General features: G+C 36.0%; 1 protein-coding gene across 1 annotated transcript in view; it reads right to left on the reverse strand.

Moving 5' to 3' along the window:
- CSMD1 (CUB and Sushi multiple domains 1) overlaps positions 1 to 27,683 on the reverse strand; it is a 1,059,051-nt gene that overhangs the window by 61,793 nt on the left and 969,575 nt on the right. Inside the window, exons 48-50 of the mRNA XM_058802826.1 lie at positions 27,492 to 27,638; positions 17,232 to 17,420; positions 9,163 to 9,348 (exon numbers count right to left, since the gene is read on the reverse strand). Coding sequence (XP_058658809.1) covers positions 9,163 to 9,348; positions 17,232 to 17,420; positions 27,492 to 27,638 — 522 coding nt within the window. The remainder of the gene's footprint in view (positions 1 to 9,162; positions 9,349 to 17,231; positions 17,421 to 27,491; positions 27,639 to 27,683) is intronic.

Genomic DNA, 27,683 nt, shown 5'->3' on the forward strand with positions numbered 1-27,683 from the left:
CTTTTTTCAGTTTCAGTTTGATGCTCTGCAATTTAAGTTCACAGAGTTCTTAAAATATTTATGATATTGATATGAATTCTATCTTAATGTTCCTATGACTAGACTAGCATTATCAAAATATTTATGACTCTTTAAAATAGTTATATTTTTTTTCTTTTACCATGTTATTCAGAATTTCCTTGCTATAGAAAAAGTCTGGATGAATTACCGACTGTTTATGTCACTAAGTGAGATTTACTAAGTGAATACATTAGAAAAAGCTACTAGCCCAGAAACAGTGGAGAAAAGCTATACTTTCCAAAGAAAATCAACCAACCAACAACAACAAGTAGAAACTTCATATGTTGTTCAGTGGAAGACAAAAGCCTTAGGAGGAAGTGTGTAAAAATCCCAAATGAAGAAATAAAGAGCATGGTTCTCATTTATGCTACAATTAATTCGTACCATGCCACCAGGAAAAAGATTAACAAGCTGGCAAAATAAATATGTAAATAAATATATATTCTACAGACTTCACACTGAGATGAATAAAGAGGTTTTATTACAAATATGAATGTGTGATGGAAGAGACTAGTTAATGCAATCACTGAACTAAAGGGAAAGTGATAGAATCTAAATTCCTGTAAAAATGTAGATGTTAATGTTAAAATTATACATCTACCTTCTCCAATAGTTATGTTAGCCATGGCAAATTTTGGCATCCAGGAAAATCAGAAACACAGCATATCTATGAAGATGTGTAAGTATTTATAAAGGAAAAATAATTTGAAGAACTTCCAATTGACAGATTTAATGTTATACTGAGCTGAAATTGTAGAATATTTTCTTTGATTTTTTTTTTAATACATCTTGGGAAGGATTGCCAGTGTACAATCACTTTGAAACTTAATAGGTCTTCACTTTGGCCTTTGAACACAATGTTTTGACTACTGAAGAACAGTATCCCAAATTAACAGAGGACTTCCTACTTCCTAATTTAATTTATTTCAGTATTGATACTAAACTGCATTTCATAGTTATGGAAAAAAATATGAACTATCAACCAAGAAACATTCTTCCATACTTATTGAATAAAATATGCATATTGAAGCACTCTGCTTAACACCTTGTAGTGAAAATCATATAAGTCTTTCAGAAAACAAAACAAATTCTAAATAGGAACTTAATGCCTATCAACTTTGACATTTTTATCACTCCTCCTTCCAAACAATAGTTTTATTGTTTTTTTCAAGCATGAAAGCAAGTTTCTTAGTTAGTCCAATAGCAAAAATTTTAGTCTTAACCATAGGACATCTCAAGACAGGCTCAGCTATTTCAGACTATGTAAATGAGCTGCATAGATGTTATTTCTACATACTGAGGTCAGTATGCAATTTATTCTTTCTTTATCTATAGATACACCTAAATTTGCAAGAACACTTCACAAACAACTATCAGATTCTAATGTATCAATGTATAATTTCTAATTCAAGATGTTCCTCAATAGTGAATATACTTCTAGGCTGTGTTGATGTAATCAATAAACCTGCTGCTTGAAAAAATTTAATTTTACAGGGACTGATTTTGATTTATTAAATTCCTTATCTTTCAGGAAACAAAAAAGTGATTATTAACAGATACTTGATTTTGTGCACATGGTGCGAATGAGTGTATCAACTTGCCTCTTATGGTCAGTTTCTTGGAAATTATGGTCTGGGCACTATTTAAATTCTCATTTACATACTTGAAACTCTGTAAGGAATTACCTCAACTTCTTGCAGATGTGAAGATGATCTCTAACCTCCCCAGGCATTTTTATAATAATTTATATGAATAATACTTTTTTACATAAAATAAAGGTCAGAAAATATAATTACAATTTGAAATCATGATTATCTATTTTAATGACATGACAATCTCCATATATTGATAATTCTGAATAGACTCTAAACAGGAAATTCATATTGATAAATAATTACCATAAAAAAGAGTTGCTATAAAGCCCAAATAGGCAGATTTGTCAGGTCAACACGTGGCTTTGAGGCTGTGTAAGTGGAAAAAATTGGGGTTTGTTGACCATGGGATGATCTACTTAACACCTGGTCTACTGACACCTGATAGGATGCACTTCCCTCAGAGGGGAAAAAGAGCTCCCACACAGGAGCTAGTGGGGGCCACTGACAGAGCTTTAAAGTAGTTTGGAAGGGGAAAGGGAAAATACCAGGCTTGGCAGTGATGAGCGATTGTGTGGTGTGCCAAAATTTGAGAAAAAAAGCACAAATCCCTTAATCTGCTTCACAAGGTGCTGGTTACAAAGTACCAGACTTAAACGTTTCTACACCTGCACACAGCATTAAGTAAAACAAAATGAGCTCAAAGCTTTGCCCCAGTCCCAGTCTTATGTCATTGGCAGAAGTTAAAGCCGGTGGGATGAGTCCTGTGACTGGAGTGTCCTTCTGAATGGTTACAGGCTCTTCAGGAGGGATAAGGCAGGGCAGAAGAGAAAAGAAGTAGAGAGGGGATGGCACTGATGTAAGAGAAGGCGTAGAATATATGGAGTTCTCTGTTGGCAATGGCTCAGTTGAGAGTTTCTGGATAAGAATCAAGGGACAAACCAATCATGTGACTGTCATTGTGGGAGCCTACTGTAGACCTACAGCTAGGAAGATAATGCCAATGAATTATATTTTGAGCAACTAAGGGACAATTCCAAATCAACTCCTCTTGCCTTTATGGGGGACCTCAACTTGTCAGAAATTATCTGGGAGAACCACACAGCTGCTACAACCCAGGGCAGAAGATTCCTAAAAATCCTGCAGGACAACTTTACAGAACAGATTCTAAGGGAGCTGGCTCAGAAAGATGCCCTCCTTGATCTACTGCTTGTCAACAGGGAGGATCTTGTAAGTGAAGTGGAGGTTGGTGGCTGTCTTGGCCGCTGCAGGAACCCCAAAGCTGCTGAGTTTAAAATTTCTGTTGACAAGAGGAAAAGTGCCAGCAAAACCTCAACTGTGGAATAAGGAGAGCAGACTTCAAACTTCTCAGGGAATTAGTAAGTAAAATCCTCATGGAAAATATTTTTACAGTTATTGGGATCCATCTGGTAATTTTTTAAGCATTGCCTCCCTAAGGGCACAGGAATGTTGAAAGGCAAGCAGGTCAGGCAAAAGGCTGGCTTGGCTGAACAGGAATCTCCTCTTGGAAATAGGGCAAAAAAGGAAGGTGTATGCCCATTGGAAGCAAGATAAGGTGTCATGGAAGAATACAGAGGTGCTGCTTGCCACTGTAGGGAGAAAATTAATCCAGTCAAAATTCAACTGGAGTTGAAGCTGGCCAAAAATATGGTGGACAATAAAAAGAGTTCTGTCAAATATATTAATGGCAAAAGTCAATGTAGAAACAACATTGGGCCATTGCAAGATGAAAACAGTCACCTCACAAACAGGGACATGGACAAGGCAGATGTGCTTAATGCATTCTTTGTCTCTGCTTCAACATTGATAATGCACCAAGGGGGTCTCAGTGCCCTGGAACTGGAGGACCATGACTAGGAGAATGATCAAGTTCCAGTCAACCCTGAAATGATGTATGATCTGATGCTCCAGCTGGATCCCTACAGATAGGATTCATCCAAGAATCCTCAAAAAGCTTGGTTATGTCATTGAAAAAGCTCTCTTGATGATTTTTGAGCAGTCTTGGGAATCTGGAGAGGTCCCAGCTGACTGGAAGCTGGACAACATTGTCCCAGTTTTCAAGAAAGGCAAGAAGGAGGGCCTTAGAAACTACAGGCCTATCAGTCTCACTTCAGTGAAAAATTTTACTCCTTCACTGCTCTAAATATCAAAAGTGAAACCTAATCTTCATGGAAAAGCTTATTTTGGGAAGCATTAAAAAACATCTGAAGGTTGTTCTTTAAGAGTATCTTGAATATTGTGACTCTGAGTGCAATTCTCTTTTTCAAAGAAAAAAAGTACAATGTTCATGATGGAAAAATATCTCAATTACAGGAGCTTGCTATTTAGTATTACTTGTTACTTATTGCTATTAGTATTATTTTCAAGGAGCACATGATACTTAATTGCTATTCTTCATCTGGTAACAACTACAAAAATGGAGAAAGGGCATTTTGGACTTACTATTTGGTGAACTTAATGCAGTAATGTGACATACATTATTCAAATATAACCTTTTGAATAACTTCAGTATTAGCTTAAAAATAGGAAATACATTAAGGTGAAGTCATGTACTATATCTGAGACTCTAGTGTGCTTTAAATTCACAAGTATTAGTAAAATTAGAAGACAGATTGAAACCTATACATTGCAGAATCTATGAACAAAGATCTAAGAACAAAATAGGATCACTTAAGCAAATTGATAGTCTCAGTATGCTGATAGAAAGGAAAAAAAATAAGCTGTTCATGTTGGTCAAGATATTCAAACAGGAAAGGCTTCAAAACCTCAAAACAGATAAACAAAAGGATCACGTGGTATTCAGCATCAGTCTGTCAATCCAGTCAGCTATATCAAGCCAATCTGTTATCAGTCTAATGCATCTGGACTAATTAAAAATTGCTAAATTGATGAAATGTTTTACTACAGTTCATTGAATAAGTACTCCATGTTACATACCAAACACTGACAAAATACTTTAAAAAATACTTACTGACCTTAGCATTTGTTAAAGAAAATGGGTATGATGTTCTGAATGTCTTAGCAAATAAAAACCACCAGCACAATATTTACAATGAGTTGATGTAAATCTTCGCTTGTTTATCTTAGCAAATTTGGTTTTGCATTTGTTCTACAACTACTTATTTGTACTTAGAACTACTTATGATTCTTAGTTTTATAACTAGATATTTTCCAAACATATTCAAAATTATTAAAAAGGCTAATTTATAAACTTATAAATTATCAAATTAATATTTTTTTCAATTTATTTCTAGGAAGAAAAATATATCTGAACCATCATTGTTACAGCTCAGCACACGACATTTTCAAAAAAAAAACCCATCTACAGCAAAATCTGCAATATGAAGATTACAGAAAAGTGCCACTAGCTGTTCCTTAAAATATTTGATGTTAGATGAACTAGCATAAACCAATCAAGGACCTGACTTATATATTTTAATAAATGTATTAAAGGAATAATGAAAAAGAGCAATAAAGTTATGCAGTTACAGGGACTATCTCAGGCAACTAAAATGTTAGAAGTAACCAGAAACTCAGTATTCTAGGTTATGCATCCACATACTTCCATGAAAAGGAAAGCAGTAAGAGCAAAGGCCAGAGAGACATGGATTTGAAAAGTAAACAAATCCATGGATAATGGTGACCTTTGTGAAGTTCAACAAGGCCAAGTGCAAGCTCCTACCCATGTGTCAGGGGGGAACACGAGTACAGGCTGGACACAGAATAAACTGAGAGGACCCCTGGGGAGAAGGACTTGGGGTGTTGGTTGATGAGGAGATTGACCTGAGCCAGCAATGTGCACTTGCAGTCAGGAAGGCCAAGCGTATTCTGGGCTGTACTGAAATAAGTGTGAAAGGTAGGCTGAGAGAGGTGATTTTACCCCTCTATTCTGCTCCTGTGAGACCCCACCTGGAACACTGTGTCCAGCTCCAGGGCTCCCAACAAAAGAAGGATGTGCACCTGTCGGAGTGACCACAGAGAAGGCCAAAAAGATGATCAATGGGCTGGAGCACTTTGATGATGACAGGCTGAGGGAGTTGGTGTCATTTAGCCTGGAGAAAAGTAGGTTTCTGGGAGACCTTAGAGCAGCCTACCAGTGCCTAACAGGGCTAGATGAGAGCTAGAGAGAGAATTTTCACAAGAGCATGTAATGATAGGAAAAAGAGAATGGTTTCAAATTTTAAAAGAGTAAGTTTAGATTTGAAATTCTTCACTATGTGGGTGGTGAAGCACTGGAACAGGTTTCCTAGAGAGGCTGGGAATGTCCCATTCCTGGAAGTGTTCAAAGCCAGGTTAGATGAGGCTATAAGCAACCTGGTTTAGTGGAAGGTATTCCTGCTCATGGGAATGGGATGGAACTAGATGATCTTTAATGTTTGTTCCAAATCAAACTATTCTATGATTCTAAGGAAGAGCAAAAGAGAAGTCTCTTCCCTTGATCATGTTCTAGGGATCTCTATGAAGAATAACTGAAGCAAGATATTTGTCATTCAATTAAGCTTTCTTAGTAGATATCTGTTGCTTTGTGTTTTCTGTAATTAAATTCAGTAGCCTAATATCCATGATCCATCTGTGTCTTGCACTATGACCATCACAAATCATATTTTTCATGCTTCAAATCTGATGTAAATGCTTTTAATGAAAAGAAAAGCCTTTCAAACATCTGCCTCAGGCATGATATTATCATAAGTGCTTTGCAAAACAAACTGCCCTGATTTCAACCTTCATTTTAATAGACATGGGAATAAAAACAGACTTATTTATTAACATTTATCTTTCTTTGCTTCCCATCAAGTTATGTTTCTGTTTCTGAGGACTAAACACATCTACCCTCACAGCAGCAATACTGGAAAACACAGGTTGTTATGCAGATTGTCTCAGCTCTCTGCACTTCGCAAGTAAGATATCTTGGGTAAAGCGTGTCTGTCACTAAATAGCAATCCATTCTGAAAATATTGATTTTAAATTGTCATGTACATCACTAGCACTTTAATTTAGCACACCTAGATTTAGAAGGAATTGGATTCTTTTTCAAACAACAAATTTTTAGAAAAGGAAAATAGAAGACAAGGAAGTGAAGAAAGTGTTATATATTTTGTTAGTTTATTATAAATACTAAACAAAATTTTTAATGTTGAAAGTTGTGATAAATGCTAAAAGTCATTGTCTGGTTAAGTTTGAACATTTCAATAATGTGAGCCTTTTTATTTTTTTATTTTTCTGGTTTTTTTCACCGCAGATATAGTGCTATGAATTTAGTATATCTAATCCCCAGACAGTTTATCTGGCCTCTTCCCTCAAAAAAAATATCATTCAAGTTATGTGCTTTGTACATTGTCAATTTTTTTCTGAGAATGAAGCTCACTTCAATTCACTGGAGCACAGCCTTCCCTCTGTATACAGCTTGGAATTCACATCATGTCTGTGAGATCACAGCTGGTTTTGAATAATCCTCTTTATGTACTCTGTGAAATTGCTGTGTACAGTTTTAGGCACTGCCCTTCAAGAAAGGTGAAGATCAATTGGAGATTGTCCAGAGGACAACAATGAGAGTCACTGGTCCTAAAAGTGGGAAGGAAGAGTGAGAATGAACCACAATAAGCTAGTTATCTCTGCAGAAAAGGTGACTGAGTGCACTGGATTCAGGAGTCGAGGTGCTGGCAGGGGTGAGCGAGCAGCTCCAAAGGACCCACAGCAGAGCACGGCTGAGCTCTGCAGCCATGATGGTAGCACCTCTGGGAAACCGTGTTTAGGAAAGGGCAAAACACTGCACAGGCAGAGAAGGCAGAAACAAAAAGAGTGAGAAACAGCAGAGGGAACACTAAGGTCACGTAAGAAGGATGTGCTCCAGACAAAAACACCAGAGCTGGTGTTTTGCTACAGCCCAATGGAGAGCACCATGCCAGAGCTGATATCCACACTGCAGCCCACACTGGAGCAGATGGATATTATTTCTTGAAGAATCTGCAGCTGATGGGGGAGCCACACTAGAGCAAGTTTATCTTAAGGTTCAACAGCTCATGAAAAAGACACATACTTGAGCAGAGGAAAAGTGCAAGGAGGAAGGAGAAGCAGAGAGAAGCCTTTAATAAACGGACCACAACTCCCATTCCTTATCCCCTAGCACTGGCTGGAGTAAGGAGAACAGCCAACAGAATGAAGGTGACCCTGGGAACAGAAGGAGGAGAGTGTTGTTTTGATATTTTGCAACCTTTGTTTTCCAAACTTGATTTCACCTTATTTTAACTGGCAATACATTAAATTAACTTTTTTCCAAGCTGAGTTCTCTCTCTGTCCTTATCTTGACCCATGAGAGTTTTCATCCCATTTTTTCCCATCTGGTTGAAAAGAGAAAGGGAGTGAACAGCTGGATGAGGTATGACTGCTCACCAAAGATAACCCACTACACTGAAAAATAACAGTTTTCAATCACATTAAGAAGAATAAGTATAAAGTAACTTCTATTTGTCCGCTGCGGATACAAAATGAAAGGGCTTTATACTGCAGAAAACAAGTTTCAGATTATATAAATGCTAGGAAAGCTGCAAGGGGGAAAGTAAACTTTCAGTAAAATTACTGAAAGAGAGTATTCAGGAGGGTGTTCAAGATTAGGTTAAATGACCATCTGTCAAGGATGCTCAGAAATTCTCTCAAACTAACTTTCAAAAATATTTTCTAACAATTGTTTGCTATTAACTGATTCAAATAAATGAAAACCCTTTCATAATCATGTATAACTTCACAATTCTTGCCTCATTTTACTATTTCTATACAACTGGGTTGAATTTTACTTGTTTGAAAAATTAAAGTGCTTATCAAGTTCAGAATCTGGAAGGCACATACATATAATGTTGATTAGATCAAGATTCTAAATTAACTCTCAAAATTTTTACACCTAGTATTATAGCAATTATTAACTTTGAGATTATGTCCTAATCAGTATTTCAAGTCATGTTGAAGTCAGGCTCAGTTAATTATTGCTTTGATGCAGGACAGAGAGAAGAAGTGGCTGCCCAGAGCAAATGAGAGGCTAAGCCATATATTAGACAAGTCTGCACTACATTGGCTTGCTCCTGACAGGAGGCAGAAATGAAGGCTGAAGGAGTCTTATCCAGCTTAGTTATCTACACTAATATTTTAAGAAATAAATTTTGCTTTTATTAATTTAGAAGCAATATTAAAAAAAAACAAATTATAATTGCTGATTGTAACTCATCATGGTGAAGGGCATATTATTCATAATAAGAAAATATACATGAAATATCATTATCTAACTATTTAATTTCAGATGTTTTGAATAAGATAAAACAAAGATTTTTTTAATTAAACAAATTTATAGGCCTCTTCTACTTTACTATATGCTAAATGATGATGCATTCCTGAATGGCCATTTCAGGGCATATGTCTATGTAAAACCTAAACATCAGCAGTAAAGAATTTCCTGAGAAAGTTCTGGGGAAATATTCTTTAGAAATACATGCCCACTTACATTTGCAAACAGGCGGCCTCCCTTTGTTGCTCCATAATCCATCTTCTTGACACACTGCTGTTGCTTGCTGACTAGATTCTAGCTTGAAGCCCTCATTACATTCATATATCAATCTACTGCCCAAAGTGAATTCATTACCTATAACTGAACCATTCCCAGGGGCCTCAGGAATGCCACAAGATACAGCTGAAAAGAAAGAAAAGAAAAATATGAAGAATAGGAATTTTATCATATATATCTTTAAAATATTGTCCCACCACTGAAATAAGAAACATAGATTAGTAATTTTGACATTTCTCATTACAAAAATTGAAATAAATTTTGCATTATATTTGCAACATCCTGGTAAATGTAATGGTGTTTAAAACATTGATAAAAACTTAGAAGTGCGCCTAATACAGACAAATATCATATAAATAATTATTTAGTTCAATATAATCACTGCAGAGAGAAAAATTGGAGTTAAATTCAGAAGGAGGAAAAAAAATGAAAATAATTCAGTAAATAATTTCCTCCATGATGTAGAAGATTGATAAGCCTAGATACACACAATATTTACAATTCTGAAATAAATTATTCAAATATGTAAATAAAGTTTAAAATATCTGAATAATGTCCATAAGTGAAACACTTCCCTGTCTAGTAATACATTTTTCTCCATCAGTGGGCAGGGGCTGAGCCTCCAGCCAGTGGAGAGAGTAGTACTGGGACAGAAAAGGCAGAGAGAAGCAATAAGGAAGAGGTTCTGGAAGTTCACTTTTAGCTGCTCTGAATCATGTAAGAGAAAGTGGAGAAGGGGAAGGATAAAATCAAATTCTGCAGCTTCTGGGAGCATGTCTTTATATTAGAAGCCATCTTCCACAAGGTGATCACAGCAGGAGTGGTAGTTTTTAAGTTCTCTGGTGTACTCAACAAAGTCAGCGTTGGGGTATCTGGTTAAATACTTCATATTCCCTAAAGATCAGCTGAATCCTTTACCTACAACTAGAAACAACTTTGATCTTGTGTCAGGCGAGCAATAATTGCAAAAAGTTTGTCGGCATGCTGAATTGATGGAAAGTTAAACTCATACTCTACTTTAGTACATCACAAAAATGCCAATGCATTTCAGGTTGTGGTTACCGTGCAGGATTTCAGTGTGCCCAACGTCTTACACTATGCCTCCACTCATCCTAACGTGCCTTACAGTTCTCTTCTGACTTGTGACAATGTCTCTGAATGCTTTTGATTAAGATTTGACTTCTTGTCAACATTTTCAGGTCTCTTTCCTCATATCAGAACAGAAATCTTTGTGTTAAATCTGCATTAATTTAATTGTATAAAACCCAAAACTCAAAACTATGATTCTATCCACCCATCCCATGTATGTGCCCATCTGTATATACAGGTGTGTCACAGACATTTCTTCACAGAAATCCTTTCTTTCAGATTTCTGTGTCTTCTGGAGGGCAGAGGCCTCAGAAGGGAACATAAACAATTATTATCAGCTGCTGTGAAACGCAACAGGGGCACCTATTTTGATTGGTGATTGGTTCATGCTCCCATGTTTATAATTAAGGGCCAATTACAAGGAACAAGCTAGGGACAGAGTCCTTGGACACAACTTTGTTATAGATTCTTTCTTGCTATTCTTGGCCTAGCAGCAGCTCTGCAACTTCTCTGTCTTTATTCTATTTAGTATAGTAATAATGTATTATATATGATATATCAATAAATCCAGCCTTCTGATCAAGAAACAAGATTCACCGTCTCTCTCTCACCACCAGCGACCCACTCAGGATGCTGTAATACAGGTGGAACTAATTTTACTTCTCTCTAAATACTCCAAACATGAAATAACTTCAAATACCTTAGTGAAGCAAAAAGCCTTTATTATGCCATTTCAAAACAAAACAAACCCCCAACAAACCAATCCAGGTCTGTTTAGTTCATGGTAGAGCTAATAATTCTGTCAGCATTTGTTCTTCACCTTTAGGAATAACCTTTCTAGAGACACACTGAAAAGTTCAAGATCGAGTAGTTTGTATGTGCAAGTTATTTTAAGGAATAAAAGATGTACAATGCCTGCTCACACACAGGTGGGTCTCTCGGTTATGTCAGATCTGATGCAATGTCCAGTATGCTAAAGCACCTCAAAACCTATGCTTACCTGCCACACCTCAGCACTTTAACCCTCAGAGTGTACCTCAGCCCTTACTGTGACCCTTCTTTCCTTAGTTGTTTCTAAATCTTGTACTGCTACATTGTCAGGCTTTTCTCACTGCTGCTTTAGCTACTTATCATAAAAGCAGTTTGGGCATTCTGGCACTGTTTCAGTTAGAGTCTTATCTGTTTATTTTTTGTATGCTTGTCTCCCAGAGCCTGGGATTGGAATGAACTATTCCTGTTGCTAGAAATTTATCAAGGCTGCTAAAGGCTTTTAGAGCAGCAGCGTTAAAACAAAGCATATCAGCAAGGAGAGTTTCATTAAATAGCAAGTACTTTGAAATTTAAAGTAAAGCTGAACCAAACTGACTAAAATGTTTTCTTTGGGGAGGGGAAACGATGCTACTGTGCCACAATCAAGTATTTTGAAGCTCACAGCTTCATGATTGTTAAAGAATTAAGAATGGTCTGAGAAAATCTTCTGACTTGAGGAATTGTCAGCATGTTTCTTAGGTCAGTGATTAGATGAGACCGACAGGTTCCAGCTGGGAGATGTGCATGCAGAGTGTTGAAAATATGTCAGCCTTAATTTTATCTATTATCTTGCACAGCAGAAAAATATCCTTCTTCCAATGCAAGGGGAAAAGCCTTTTATCTAGAAACTGAGATGTAGTTATAGTTGCTATTTCATGTTCCACACCAGACTTGCCTTTATTTCTTATTAAAACCAGAAAATTTAAGGTGTATGGCAATCCTTTAAAGTATCCATACACCTGCATTACACCAGTAAGATACTTACATATAATTTATCATCAAAGTATGCAATTTCATTACATATAGAAATGAAGCTGAAGAGTGCATTACAGGCAGACATGGAGTTTATTTTCATACGCTAGAAAATCCCTAAAATTAATCCACAAGCATTCATCATTCAGTGACCTGCTTCTGGCATTGAACAGAATAGTGCTGGAAAAGGCATTTAAATACCAAGAACTGAAGTTAGAAACAGAGAAGTCCCTAAAAGCAGGATTCAAAACAAAAACACACTCAGTGGCCTATGCGCACGATATCCAGTTGGAAGCATTAGAGAGAGCATTGACAATTCTCGGACTTGGATACATTCAGAAATAAAAAAGGAAGTGAAAATGGGATTTGGGGTATAAAAAAATCTGTTAAGAGGGGTCATCTAGTCTATTCTCCTATCACAAGTCAAAATTATACTTGACCAATCTTGATCTTATTTGTTTTTGAAAGATCTCCAGTGATGAAAATTTCACACTCTCCACAGGCAATCTCTTCCAGTATTTCACTATCTCCTCTGAGAAAATAATAAAAAAAAAGAAAAACCTAACTTAGGATCTTGTTAAAGTAAGGTTAGCTCTTATTCCTCTGTCAAGAAAAAACAATTATTTCATTCATTTTGGAAATAATATTAGCTTATTAAAACATTGATTTTAAAACTACCTGATTTCTCCTTAAATTTCTGGATTTTTTTTTAGTCTAGAGTAATACAATTATTGTTTTATATTCTGAAGTATGGTCACTGGTTTATAAGAGATTGCTGGAATTTGGTATTTTTAATTTGCTACTTACCTTACATTTTTAACACTGTATGCAAAAAGAACATTTTTGCATAGTAATATTTACCAAAAAGGTAAAAGGCCCAAGCCTAATTCCATGCCCAATAACACAAAACACCGGATTTTATGAGGAAGTAGCTTGGTGGCTTCAGAGTCATAGGTCTTGTGCAAAATGCAAACAGGTATTTTCAAGCCCATTCTCCCAGGGCAGGCATGGAACACAGTCATGGTCTTGGAATAATCTTTGTTCAGTACAGCAAAAGGTACAAAGTTCTCTAACTCCACAGTGTACATCTATAGACTTCAAGAACAGAGGTAAGCTTAGTGACAGTACCTGGAATCAGCAATTCAAGCAGGAACTGTTGGCATCAGCTAAACTTTGTATCATGCTTCTGTCATAAAGAGAGCCTTACCAAGTACTTACAATTCAGATGAGAACTTCCTTAAAGCAGGTACCTCCAGTTTTCTATTATAAACCTACTAGGAAGTAACTCAAATAGTGAAGAGCAGCCAAGGGTTTTTCAAGGCTCTTTAAAATTATTTTAAGCTCTTTCAAGAATGAGAGGGAGAAATGAGGCAGAACTAAGTCAAGAGCTGAGTCCTGTATAGGAAGAACAGGTGGGGTAAAGAGGGGCATTTGCTCATGCCTGCCAGAGCCCCTGCCCAGACACGTCTCAGTCTCCAGACTCTGGCAACCCAGCACTGCTGAGCCATACTGACCCTGACAACTTGCTTTCAGTTTTTCAGTCCAAATGCTCTTCTTGCCAAGCTTCTCTTATATTTTCTCTTGTCTTCTCTTCATCTCCAGCCTCAGACCTCTCTTCCTGCCCCCCTCCAGCATGGCAATCCATACATGAGCTCACAAATGTTGCCAGTATCATTTCTGGGGCCTTACTAGTTCCTCTCAGCAGCCACTTACTTTTATACAAGAATTGCTATTTTCTCTCCATATCTCTTTTGAATGTAGCATGACTCATGTTTTCACTTCACAAATGAAATAAAAGCAAAACCAGTAAGTTATAATTTCCTAGATAGGAGTCAAGTTTTTTATACAGCACTCAGGACATTATTACAACATCTGCATTTGAGAAGATGAATTGAAAATATCTTCTGACCCCATCAGATTAACTTATATTAGATGTTTTCATATTCAAATTGGATTTTGTTTAATAGATCTGCAAAAAAATAATTACCCTTTTTGATAATATGATCAAACTTGATTTCAAAAATTAATTCTGGCAACTTCATGTTATTAATTACGAATGTGACCCTGTAGGACTAGTTTTACAGAAATTTCTGAACTAATCAAAGGGGTTTTGATTTAGAAAGACCCTATAATGAAATACATGAGCAGGACCAAATGTGTAATTTTAAGTAATTTTTAAAGAGAATGCATTTTGATAACAAGCACTAAATAAATTTTGAAATATGCTCTCCATTTCAGAGTTTTTTGAATAACATATGCCTCATTCAGACACACAAGTTGGAATAATTGTGCCAGAATTGTGAAGTTATATATTAAAATGAGGAATCTTACATTTATAAGAAATTTATAGTAAAGATTAAACAACCTATTTTGCAAATGTTATTTTCTCCCATTGTTTACAGAAATCTACATACCCACAGCCATATATATGGATGAAATTATAAATACAGCTAAAAATTAATGAAAAAACATATTTGTGAACATGCTAGATTGATAAAATTTCAAAGCTCCTTCTTGCAGACAGTGATAAAAAAAGGGCAGACACAATGTCTGAAGTATTTTACAATTTTCTTGAGTACTCTGTAGTTCTGTTCAGAATCTATTACTTTCTGAGGCTCTTTTACCCTTGCTTATCCACTATCAAGTCCTGGGATGTTATATCAAGTCCTGCACATCTGTACATTTTCCATCCTCCTTTCTGTGAATTATTTAATTTTGTCCTTAAAAGTGGGGACTTTTTTCTCAAATTGTTTAAATAACTTTTTTCTCCATTCACAAGCCTCATTATGTTTGGACATAATTTTCAAGGTTAGAATGGCCAATTTGAAGCACTTTCTGTGCCATTGTGAACAGAAAATTGTGAACATAAAATGTAAAAACTAAAAATGTAAAAGAAAACTCTTGACATTATACTGTTCTAACAAAAGAGAGAAACTACGAAAAAATATTAACTATATAAGAATTTTTATGTGCTGAGTTGTATTTTCATTTTACAGAACTCTAGTGGAAGTAGCAGTAGAAAGCTAATATAGTCTGGCTAGATAAGCAGCAGAAAGCTAAGGGATACAATTGCATAGAATTTGTGACAGCTGAGGAATCACAAGATTTTAAATTCTAGAGAGAAGTAAAATACAGGGCCTCCTTAAATTTATTGCCCCAGCTCCCCCAGTCTAACAGCTACACACAGAATACTGTTTCCATCCTCACATGCTTAAAATAACTGAGGTCCAGACTGAGATGAAAAAATTTCTTTACTTTTTAAAAAAAGACACCTGCCAGATAGCCAGCAAAATAGCTCCCAAAGTTTCAGCAACAGTATTGACCCAATCAAATACAACAGTTTAGGCAGATGGGGCTTGTTTTTTCTTTTCCCATTGTTCCCAGAGATTGTTAGGCCTCCAAGACATCCTGCAAGCCTAATACCTGAAATATCTTTCTCTACTAGTGGATGGAGGAGAGGTAAAACACTTCAGGACACTGAAAATGACACTAGACTTTCATGTTTAAGCAAATTAATCAAAACTTTATCCCACATACAGATTTTAAAATTTTTTTTTTTTAATCTGGAACAAAATTTTATCCTCCACTTTGCTGATCTCAAGCTGTAGGCCTAGTCATTATTCCAGGTTCTTTAGTTCAAAGGGTCTGAATTTTCAATGCCAGCACCAGAAACAGCACCTAACATGCAGTTCAAGTCCAAAAGCAGCATTTGTCCCTAAATTTACTTCACATGCAGATCACACACAGATTCTCCCATGACTTAGTGACCTTCAGGAAGATCAAACAGAATCACATCATATCAAATCATATATGGCATATATGTGGCATTATACCACATAACAATATGGCATATGAGATTAGAAGACATCCTGGGTTCTGGAAGCACAGATACACAGGTCCTGCTTGTGGCACACTGAAAGTTTGAGTTTCTCCCTGAACTGATAGGGACATAGCCATCATGGCCATTCTCAACAGGAAAATGCTCATCCTGAAGAAATACTTAGCTACCAAATTATTCTGTATAGAATATAGGAACCCTGTTCCTTCAATTTCTTCAACCGTAGCCAAATTTCTGCAGCTTTTTACTGTTCTTACAAATAGGACACTCTCAAGAGTAAGTATCACACCAAATCTCAGCTGACCTTTTTTTTTTTCTGTAAATCACAACATAAAACTTTCATACTTCCGTCTTATGGTCCTTTTAGAAATATCTGAACCATCACTGAGGTGGAACATCAAGCAAAATATTTTGTTGAAGAAGACATAAAAACTAATGTTAATGTCTTACAAAGTTAAGAACAAGTAATTGCAAGTTTTAATCAATCATGTTCTTAAATATGAATGCCACTATAATTTCATTCCATAAATAAAGTAGACAAGAAGCAGACACGTTAGAATAGGCCATATATGACATGGGTAGAATTTGCAGCCTTCTTTCTTTTCCCCAGGTCCCTGATATTATCACAGAATCATAGGATAGTTTGGGTAGGAAGGCACATTAAAAGTCATCTGTTTCCAAACCCCTGTCATGGGCAGGGACACTTTTCACTAGACCAGGCAGCTCAAAGGCCCATCCAGCCTGGCCTTCCAGGGATGGGGAATATACATTTGACAAACAGTAACAACTATTAGCAAGAGCAGCAAGCTGAAGTAGAACCTGGTTCAGCTTCAGGATAGTAGAAACAAAACAAAACAAAACAAAACAAAAACAAAAAACCCAAAACAAAACAAAAAAACCAAAATAGAGAGAAAATAAGTTAAAAATGATGTCTTTAAAGAACTGGTTATAAAGTTATTTTCTAAAATAATAAAGCAATCCCTTATAACTACTGATTTTTTAAAATGTTCTGTAATACAATGTAATAACCTGTGGTCTGTTTATAGGTATGTACATTACTAAAAAATAAAGTATTGAACATGTACTTTTCATTTGGTCTGTATTTGACTGGATGAATAGTTTTTAATACTTCAACCCCGCACACACATTAGATACACAAGTCAGTGTGTGTTTGGATCAGGTCATGATGTCAGTGTCTCTCTTGGCATACAGCAGTATTGACAATGCTGCATCTTTGTTTTGTCAAACAGCCTTACCATGAAGTTACAGAAGCCTGCTCAAGAAGAAAGCAGTATCTTACCGTGGCAGATTGGCACAGGAGAATCCCACTGGTACATTCCATTTTGGTAGCGCCTGCAAGTCGCATTATTGTGACCAATCATTCTGTAGCCAGGCTTGCAGTAATAGCGAACTTTGCTTCCAGCAGGACCACCCGTTTTATTTATAATTCCACCATTCCTCAAATTAGGGTTTAAACTGCAATAAGCAGCTAAAAACCAAAAAACAGACATTACTAAAAACAAATCAAATGCACTTAATGTACAAAATTAGGATTATTTATGACATGCAGAAACTTTGAATGTCACTAAAATCAATTCTAAAACCTTTACAGTGCTTTTGGATCCTCAGTGAAGATTTAGACTACATATAAAGAAACATCATGAAGTTCAAAACCAAAATTTATAATCAAAACCAGTTTGTACCGCTTCACATAAGGAAGCTACAATCATGAAGCATATAGAATGTTCAGTAAGTTCGCTCACACTTAATAAACATTCTACTTCAAATTTGATAACTGCATTTAAAATTATTCTTTGAGCTACACAATATTCAAAAACATATAGAAACAGCTTTATTAAAAATTTCAGTGCACTTAGACATGTACGTCAAAGTTTAAACATTTTGTCAAATATGTTAAAAATTTATAAGACAAATAACATTACACTGATTCTTCAGATGCTTTTTTTCAGATTAAAATGCTGTTAATTTTTTGTACCTGTTCTCTCTTAGTTATGGGCAAGTATATTGACTTTTACAAAAAGCATGTAACATAACTGATTGCAACTACTTAAATGTTGAATTTACACTACATATGAAGTAAGACAGAATGTACCTGTTTGAGTTTTGAAATGAAAGTAAGCCTTGCTTAACTTTAATCACTACTCTACTATTTTTTGCAGAGGGAATTTCATGACCAGCATGGTCCTCGAGAATCTGTTACATAAGAATGGATTTTTTTTTAATATATGCTGAATAAGCAAAAGAAGTACAATTTTTTTTTTGTGTCAAAAAGTGAGTAATAAAGACCATTTCCCAAAATAAGGTTGCAGTATCTTTCTGTAAGGATGGAATATGGATACCTGAACTGGACCCAGATCAAGCAGAAGTGCAGTATAGTTTGACAAACTGTATACAGAGTTGTAACATGAATCAGTTTGTAGAACGCAAACATTTATCACTGGATAAAAGCAATATGAAAAATTACCTGGACTCCCTGCTGATGTACAAGTCACTGCATACTGGAAGCAGGTATGCACCACATCAAGCTTACTGAGATTATCTTTTCAGAAGCAGCATGGCAGGACCATGGCTTTCTGAACATAAACCTGACTGCACATCCACCACTGAAATAAGCCTACAAACATTCTTCACGGAGAGGACACTGTTGAGCTCCACTGAGAACTAAATGTCAATACCAATAAGACTGAGACTGCAACTACCGTTGGAATACTCCCTCCACAATACTGAAATGTGTCTTAGATATACAGCTATATTAATTTTAATTTCTGCAGACCATTATCCAGTAGAAGTTGCTTTATTTTCACAAGTGCATAATTACAGATTTGGGTATACAGCTTTCAATTTTTAGCTCTATTTTTAAATTTTTATCTTTAATGTATATTTTGTCACCTCATGGTGCACCTACCATATCAATTACCACCTAAAGAAGAATGTTTTTGTTCATTGACAGAGATCATAGAGTTGATTATATTCCTAACCAAAATGTTTCCTTTAAATGTCTAGATTTAGATGTAGTATATCAAAGACAATATTTCTAGTAATAACACCCAACATAAGCAGCAAAGTCCAACATTCAAAATACCAAAAAATATTGTTATCTGTTGAAATTATGCTATATAGTTCTCAATTAAGCAACATTATTTCTACTCAAAATGTTATTTCTGTACATTCTTTTTCTTGGGGATTAACTGAAAAAAACCTCTACTAAATATTAAAGGAAAAAATTAAAACTAGAATGAAAATTAATAAGCCAAGATGGTTCAGTAAAAAGATTTGTTTGGGGCCATGTTCTGTGTCCTTTATAGGTATGGGGACACTCACTCATCTGCCTAAATTACATTAATTATCAAATTACTCTTTAAAAAGGGGACTTGGCATTTAAAGAACCACGATAAACATGGCTTTAATTTTCCTTTTAACATATTGAAGAATAAATAAGATTGTTATTGCAAAACAAGCAGGTTAAGACCTCTAAAATCAGCTGCAGTAACCTCTTAAGTGCTATTTAATTTTAAATATCCTAGATCTTAAGAAAAGATGGTGAGTCATAAATAAAATATGCAATTCAGAAAAAACTCCAAATTTATTACATCAGTACTGCAATTTTAGACATAAAATATTTCTCTGTAGCCCAGTAATACTGCATAAAATTTCTAACTGTACTGTTTTTCTGTATAGTATTGTCATGTCTCCTTTTTTCTATCTCCTGCTATAACCATTTAATGTGGACTAGTAATTCTTTTATTAAACTGCTAACACTGTTATTCTAACAGTAAATTCTTGGCTAGATATAAAAGAAGAGGTCTTTTAACGCATAATAGATTTTTAGCATAACCGGTTAAACTTCATGTTCTGATTGCCAGGGTATTTATTGCCATGCTTTAGCTGTGGCTGATTACAACAATAAATATATATGACTATCCAGAGAGAGAAGCTTTAAAATGGCATGAAATATGGGATATTCAGGCTGCTGAAATGCACAGAATGATGTCAAAATACTGAAAATTTCTTGGGAGCCAAAGGGGAAATCTATCAGTCATAATTTTTGCTTATGTTGTAGCAATTAATAATGCCTTGAGCCCAAAAGCATTATTTAAGCTCTCCAGTGAATCAAGTGATGTTCAGAAAGGAGCTAGGCAAAAAAAAATCTTTTTAATTAAGAAATTTATAGAAGAAAACAAGAAGGAAGATTTATAGAAGAAAACAAGAAGGAAAATAGCAATATCACTCAGAATTTACTTCAACATCCCTTTAAAAATACTTAGTTTCTAAAGTTTATTGTTGCAGATATTCTACACAAAACTATATCCTCCTTTCCAGACGAGGAAAGGATGAGTCATCATTACCTTGATGACTCCTGTGTATTTTCTGCTTTCAACCATCTCTTCAGCCTACCATTACTAATGCTTACTTTTCCTGGCAACCCAAGGTGGGTGAGTGGCAGCAGCTTCATGGACCTGTAGGAAATGGGGAAGAGGTCTGGAAACCGAGATGCCTCGGTAAAGCTTTGTGGTCATCTGCCATTGTGAAAGTCAAAGACAGACTTTAAAGTGTGAATATAAAATTAACAGAAGTGTTTTGAGAATAGGGAGGTTATAACTGGAGAAAGGAGAGAAAGAGTATTCGAGATGAAGGTGCTGATTTAAGAGCCATGGGGAAGAGTAGCAATGACAGATTGTGCAAAGAGATGAGAAACAGGAAGGGAGGGACTGGAGACCAGGAGAAAGCAATGAAAATGAGAGAAAAAGAAGTACTTGGTTAGCCATTAGCAGTGGTACCAAAAGGATTGATGAATCAGAAACTGAGATTGCTTTCAGAGTAAAATATTATTCAGTGAAAGAAAAATAAAATTAAATCAAATGAAACTGACTAGTGGGACACAAAGAAAGAAAAGACCAGAGACAGAAGACAGGAAGGAGGAGGATAACAAATTAGGGGTGTCTTTGTGAAGAGGAAGAGAAATCAAGATGTTAAGCCAGGTGGGAAAGAAAGATAGATAAAAGATGGATAAACCTTATGTTTTCTACCACTAAAAGTAGACTGTGAATTGTAGGGAGGGCTGGAAAAGGGGTGGAGATAAAGAAGGGTTGAGGAGGACAGCTAGACTGTCTTGGCAGAGGCATTTTGACCATAATGGGTATAAAGTTTGGGACAAAAGGCATGATGAATGAGACTACATGAAGTGAGGTGGATTCCTTGAAGTAGAATGAAGAGTTCACCAGGTAGTACAGAAAATTTCCCATGAATCAGAAAGGGGCTGTGCTCCCTGAGTGCCAAACTTTACATTTTCATGACTGTTAAGAGTGTTTCTGACACACATAACATACATTTTGCCATGTAAACCGTGTATGTTTGGATAACTTATGTTATCCAATGAACGTTTTAAACAAAACATTCATCCAACCTAGATCAGATCCATCTTCCACTCTTACAGAAATTCTTGATAATGACATTTTAAAGTAGTAGCAAGTCATTAGCCATCAACAAGGTTACAGGTAAGCGGTGCCTGTAATCCACATCCATGTAAAAGTCCTACTAAGATTATAGTACTTTGTGCTGCCATGACAGCATGATATGTATAGAAAAGGCTGATACTCCAAGCTATAATGTCTAAGCTATAAATAGCATGAGAAGAAAAGTATTTTAAGCAAATTATCTAAAAATTCTGAAGATGGATTTTTATTTTACTCTGAAAAATGCACTTGTTGATACAGTAAAGGAATAGTGATAAGTCTACATACTTTTTAGTAATTTTTAATCTGTTCTTTAAACTGAACTCCCTTCAGAGCCCAGGATGAAACACACATAACTTCTAGGATCAGGAACTGACATTAACAGAAGAACCACACAAAAAGCAATAAATAAATGTCTGAAGACCTGAAGTGTAAGCAAATGTTTGAAGAATGTCAGACTGAAAACTACATATACTGTAAGCTGAGTGAAAATTTTGAGCTTAAGCAGAAATCCATACTGTGCACTCATAAAATACTGCAGCCTTGTGTCAAGGACCACTGTGATAAAATGCTGTTCTTCTTCCAGCCAGTTTCTGGGGGAATTTATCCTGGAATCCTATGAGGCTTAGCTGAAATAGGTGTAATCACACAGGAGTGCTCTCATCTCAGAATGACAATGTTTTACCACAAAATGTGATAAACTTCTATGACCATTCCACTGACCGAAGCAACTTTACAGTTACAGGTTTAATTTACTTTTCCAAATGACATATCACCCATGTCCTTTCAGGACCTCTTAGAAAACAGTGTATTTTGTAAAGCAACATACTGAATGTTCAGCTCACTTATAATCAAAACATTCAGCTAACTTAACATCAGAACTTTTGTAATTTGCCACTGAATACTGACAGGGTAATAGCTGCCAGCTAAATCACATATCACTAGTCAATGGATGTGTGGACAGCAACACCTATAAACACTGATCTTGTATTTGCAGGACCACACTCTAACAAAGCATATTCTCTTAATAGCTGGAACATTTAAATATTTATGTTGAGGGGAGTTTTTGCTGTTTGAGACACTCTGTCTCAGGGAAGTTCAATTAAATGACTCCCAATTACAAATTAAAATTCTTTAAAATTCCATGTCCAACCCTCCCAGATGATTTTGTAGAACTCACTCTCTACAGGGAATCTACAAAATTTTATCAAAGAACTAGTCTTAGCAAAGGACTTGATTTCCCAGCAGTTTCCTTGATCAGTAGTCAAAAAAACTAATATGGAGAAGATATTTGTAAGTATTCACAGAAACAGCACTATATTTGAAATTATAAATAAATTTAAAAAATTTCTTCATATACCATAATGATTTGTTCACCTTACATGCTAGATTTTATGTTGAGAAATAAAAAGTCACACCTCAGTACACTCCTTCCTTATAAATTTCCCTTTTGGATACTTAATTGTCTTTGTCATATTACTGGGGAATCTTATCTCTTTGTGCTGCTATTCTTTAAATATCCTCTGTAGTAGAGGGCTATTGTCATACTCACTCTATAGATAAGGAATCTATCTTGGACACTGCCTAAAGTAAGTAGATAAGGACACATAATAAAACTAAATATATGTTTTCTGATTACTAAACCATTTCCTTAATGAATGGACCATCCATTCCATATGTTAATTTTCATTGTAAAATGTACAGAATCAAAATTGAGAACAATAATCAACCAAGCCACAAAAAGGGATCAGGCTGTCATTCTTTTCCTTTTGCATTTTATTTTATATCTAACAAATAAACAACATGAAAAGACAAGATAAATTTTCAAAGGCCTATTCCCTCTTTAGTGATATAGTTGTGAATGTTTGCAAAATAAATATCTGACTAAATAACCTGCTATTTATATGACAGCTATTCTTACTGGTGGTTAAACATTTATAAATCATCCTGAATATTTTTCGTGATTCCCAGTACTTCTCTGTGACCTTCCTGCTGTGCAAATCACCCACCTAAAAGTTTACAAATTGGAGAAGAAACAATTATACAGAGTCTCTTGAAATTCTTCACACAGTTCCCTTGTCACTTCTAACCATCTACTGGAAAATGTAGACAAACTAATCAATATTCTTTTTTCTAAATTGAAATAGAGAGGGAGTAGAAACACTTGTTTAACATGTCCAAAGCCTAAAAATAACAAGAAAAGAAGGGTGAAGAATTAAGCTTCTCGCAATTACTTAAGAGGTTAAAAGAACATAATAGAAGTGTGCTGAGTTGACCCTGGCTGGATGCCAGGTGTACACCAAAGCTGCAGAATTGCTCCCCTTCTCAGCTGCGCCGGGGACAGAAAATATAACAAAAGGCCTGTGGGCTGAAATAGGGACAGGGAGAGATCATTCAGCTGTTACTGTCATAGGCAAAACAGACTTGATTTGGGGAAATTATTTTAGTTTTTTACCAATCAGATCAGAGTAAGATAATGAGATATCAAACCCAATTGTGAAAAGCCTCTGCCCTGCCTGTTCTCCCCTTTCCCTCCTCTTTTCCCAGGCATGCTGGTTTGTCTAGGATAGAATTTATGTTTTTCAAAGTGTTGATAATACAGGGAAGTCACTGTTGAGCAAAGCTTACACTGAGTCCGGCTCTTTTGTGGTTCTCACGCCATCCCTCCAGCAAGGGGCTGGGGATGCACGGGGATTTGGGAGGGGACACAGATGGGACAGCGACCCCAGTTGAGCAAAGACACAGTCCATAAGATATGATGTCATGACCAATAAACAATAAAAGCTGTGAGAAGAAGAGGGAAGGACCAGTGTCGCAAGTTTTGTTCAAATCACCATTGAGGCTGGTGGAGTCCTGCTCTCCTGGAGATACCTGAACCCCTATCAATGGGAAGTGGTGGATGAATTCCTTATTTTCATTTGATTGCAAATGTGCAACTTCTGTTTTACCTATTAAACTTTACCTGTTTATCTCATCCCACAAGTTTTCTCATTTTTATTCCTCTGATTCTTTGCTCCATCTTGTATCTTGCTTTGGTGGGAGTAAGCAAGCAGCTGGGTGGGCCTTAGTGGTATGCTAGGGTTAGAGAGCAATACAGGCTTCAAGGAAACTTGGCTTTGGTGCCTGGAGCACCTCCTTGCCCTCCATCTTCACCAACTGTGGTTTCTGCAGAGTTGTCACTCATATCCTCACTCCTTCTAGCTGCTGCTGAGTATATATATACATATATATATATATACACACACATATACATATATATACATATATATTTAAGCGTGTTATTGCAGAGGCACTACCACTATCCATGGTCAGCTGCAGGTCCATCTTGGAACCAGCTGAACCTGTTTCTTTTGGACATGGGAGAAGCTTCAAGCAGCTTCTCAAAGGCGCCATACGTGCAGCCCCCCTGCTACAAAAACCTGGCCACTTAAACCTGAGGAATAAGAAAAAATAGTGCTTCTGGCACTAGGAAATTACAAATTAGCTTAGTAACCACTAGACTTATTTACTTTTGAAAGAATAACCAAAAGTTAAACAAAAGCCTGTGACTGTTGTAGTGGCAATGTCAATTTGAAAAGTAGCAAATGAAGTCCCCATCTGGTTTCCAAGTCCATGTGCCTCCAGCAGATATGCCAGGTACTGGAGTGCACTTTCATTCCTTCTACCAATAATTAAAAACAAAACAAAAAAGATTCATCTACCTTTTCTTAGTTATACTTTTTCCCTAGCTTGCTTGGGTAGGAATGTGTATGCAGGGTTATACATTATTGAGGGATGCTAGGCAGATATTCTGTAGGTTAAGAAAGAGATCATTTAATATTAGGCATTAGTGCAGTTAGGAAATGTATAATTTAGACTAAAATCTAAGCTAGTGCATGTATTATATGTCAAAGCCCTTAAAAGAATACTCTTGTGCTGTAATGCCTCAGCTTTTTTCCACTGAGATTTAGCAAAAAGTCTTATACCACATGATAGCAAACATAATATTAAGCAAACAGCTTACACAATTAAGGCTGCATGCTAAAGAAGATATTAAGCATTCTCATAAAAGCTTCTAGCAGCTTTTAACAGTGAACAAAATTTGTAACTACAACTGAAATCTAGCTGTGACAAAATGAGATTTACAAAATTTTGTGCACAGGCATAGCTGGAGAAGAAGGGAAAGGTTATGGGAGGGCAGTAATTCATTTCAATAGGATCTTCATCATGAGGAAGCCTGCTGGCTCAGTCACAGCTGCCACAGCATCAATAGCCTTTTTGGGATCTTGTATTTTTCCTACTTTGATGATGTTGCTCTCCCTCATTAGGATTCAAATCCAATTGTTTATGCTGCCGCTCACTGTTACTCTTCTTTCATGCTGATTATTTCCATTGAATCTCATGTAAAATGGACAGAAGTTTAGAGAAAAATGCAGGCACTGACTGTTAGTGAAGCGGAAAAAGCTAAACTGTTGTTTGTTCCTAAAACATAGCTATAAGGATTGCATATCTCTCTCCAGTTCCCCAATTTTATTGTTAGTCACAGCTAGTGCCATAATAATTGATGAATTGAGCCTAGCAATTATAGACCACTTCTTCAGTACTGCAAAACATGTTTTGTGTGCATGCAGGTTCAAAATATTTTGCCATTCCTCAAAAATCAGCCTCCTTAATAATTTGATACTTACAAACCAACATTTTCACATGAAATCTATTCATGTAACCTTGATATTGCTTCCTCACTTTGAATTAATGAATGGAGGCCTGCTCCTTTCACTGCCACACATTTGAGGGCTACAATGTGACAGGTTCTCTTTGTTCCCTATTGCATATTCTCTATCTATTAAATCCTGCAATTGCTTTTTTACTATAAAAACCTATATCAATATCCAGTATGCTTGAAAAAAATTATTTTCTCCATTCCCCAGCTTCAATTTGTCTGTAGTAATTATCCAAAAGTGCAGGTGAAGATGATGCTTTTAGTGATTTTTTTTCCTGACTGCAAACAGTTTCTACTTAGTTCTTAAATCCCTGAAACAATCACAATTATGCTCTGAGCTGGGCCCTGATCTTATGTTTCAGTAATAAAAGAAAATTCTCAGAAATCTGACAGGCAGAGCATGAACGGTACATAAAAGGAGTGAGCTTCCCAAAAACTGTCACCCTAAGAACATTTACCATGACTAAACGGGAGATACCTGGTACTTCATGAAGTGTTCTGCTAAAACATGCTTAGTATTCCTTTCTCTACTTAATTTTTATTGACAATATTTAGCCTCCAAAGTTAACTCACAGAACCTTTACATTGCTAATCAAGTCCAAACACAGAAGAAGCAAATGTTAATGATAGCAATTATCACCTTTCTCTCTCACACATACTGTTCACATAATGTAAATGATCCCTCAGCCAAGCCTTTTAGTAGCAATATGTCTGTAGATGGATGTGTGGGAACATCATAAAGAGGCTGCAAACAGAGTAAGGGTTGATATGTCTACACATAACACATAATCCAGTACTGCTGTATATTTCTTCTTGATGTTTGTTATTAATATGGGAAATAATTTTAGCACTGTTTAGATAGACTGCTTACATATTTTCATGTTACCAGATTCATATGCAGCCTGTTGAAGAAATGAGGGATTTTTTACATCCCCTCAGTTTTTCATTTATTTGTACATGAAGAAAAACATAATAATGAGAATTGTGAACTGCAAGTCTAGGAAATTGCAAACCTAATAATTGTATACTGAATTGCAGCTGAAGTACTGCACTGCTAATGAGAATCAAAAATTCTCACTTCTGAGTACTTCTGTAAAAGTCTAAGGGTTATCCCTACCACTACATCTGAAAGGCCTCTCTCTGGATCTGATAAGACAAGAGAACAGGTGCAGAGAGGAGTATAAATTGGAGAAGTATTAGAGATCTGGAGATCTCTGGCACACTGGGGAAAAAATGGAGAGACTAAGTTCTGTCCTTAAAACAGAATGATTTAACATCCTTAAAATAAACATTATAAAAAATTATCGTCAGATAAACAGACATTACATTAGAAGTGGACAACAGTATATCCACAAAATACAATTTAAGAGAAAGCACAAATAGTCACCTGAGTAACGGATCTTGAATCCTTTCTTGCTGGTTGCATGATCAGTTGACCAGCGGAGATACAGCTGATTCATTTTGCTTGTGAAGTTCAGTTGCCCAGTATGATTTCCACTCAAAGCAACCAGTAAGGGGCTTTGCCCAGAAGAACCTTCAGAGATGAATAAAGAAACTACTGAAGTTTTAAAGTACGATG

This window comes from Ammospiza caudacuta, chromosome 3 (genome assembly GCF_027887145.1).
Source record: "Ammospiza caudacuta isolate bAmmCau1 chromosome 3, bAmmCau1.pri, whole genome shotgun sequence".
Classification (NCBI taxonomy): Eukaryota; Metazoa; Chordata; class Aves; order Passeriformes; family Passerellidae; genus Ammospiza; species Ammospiza caudacuta.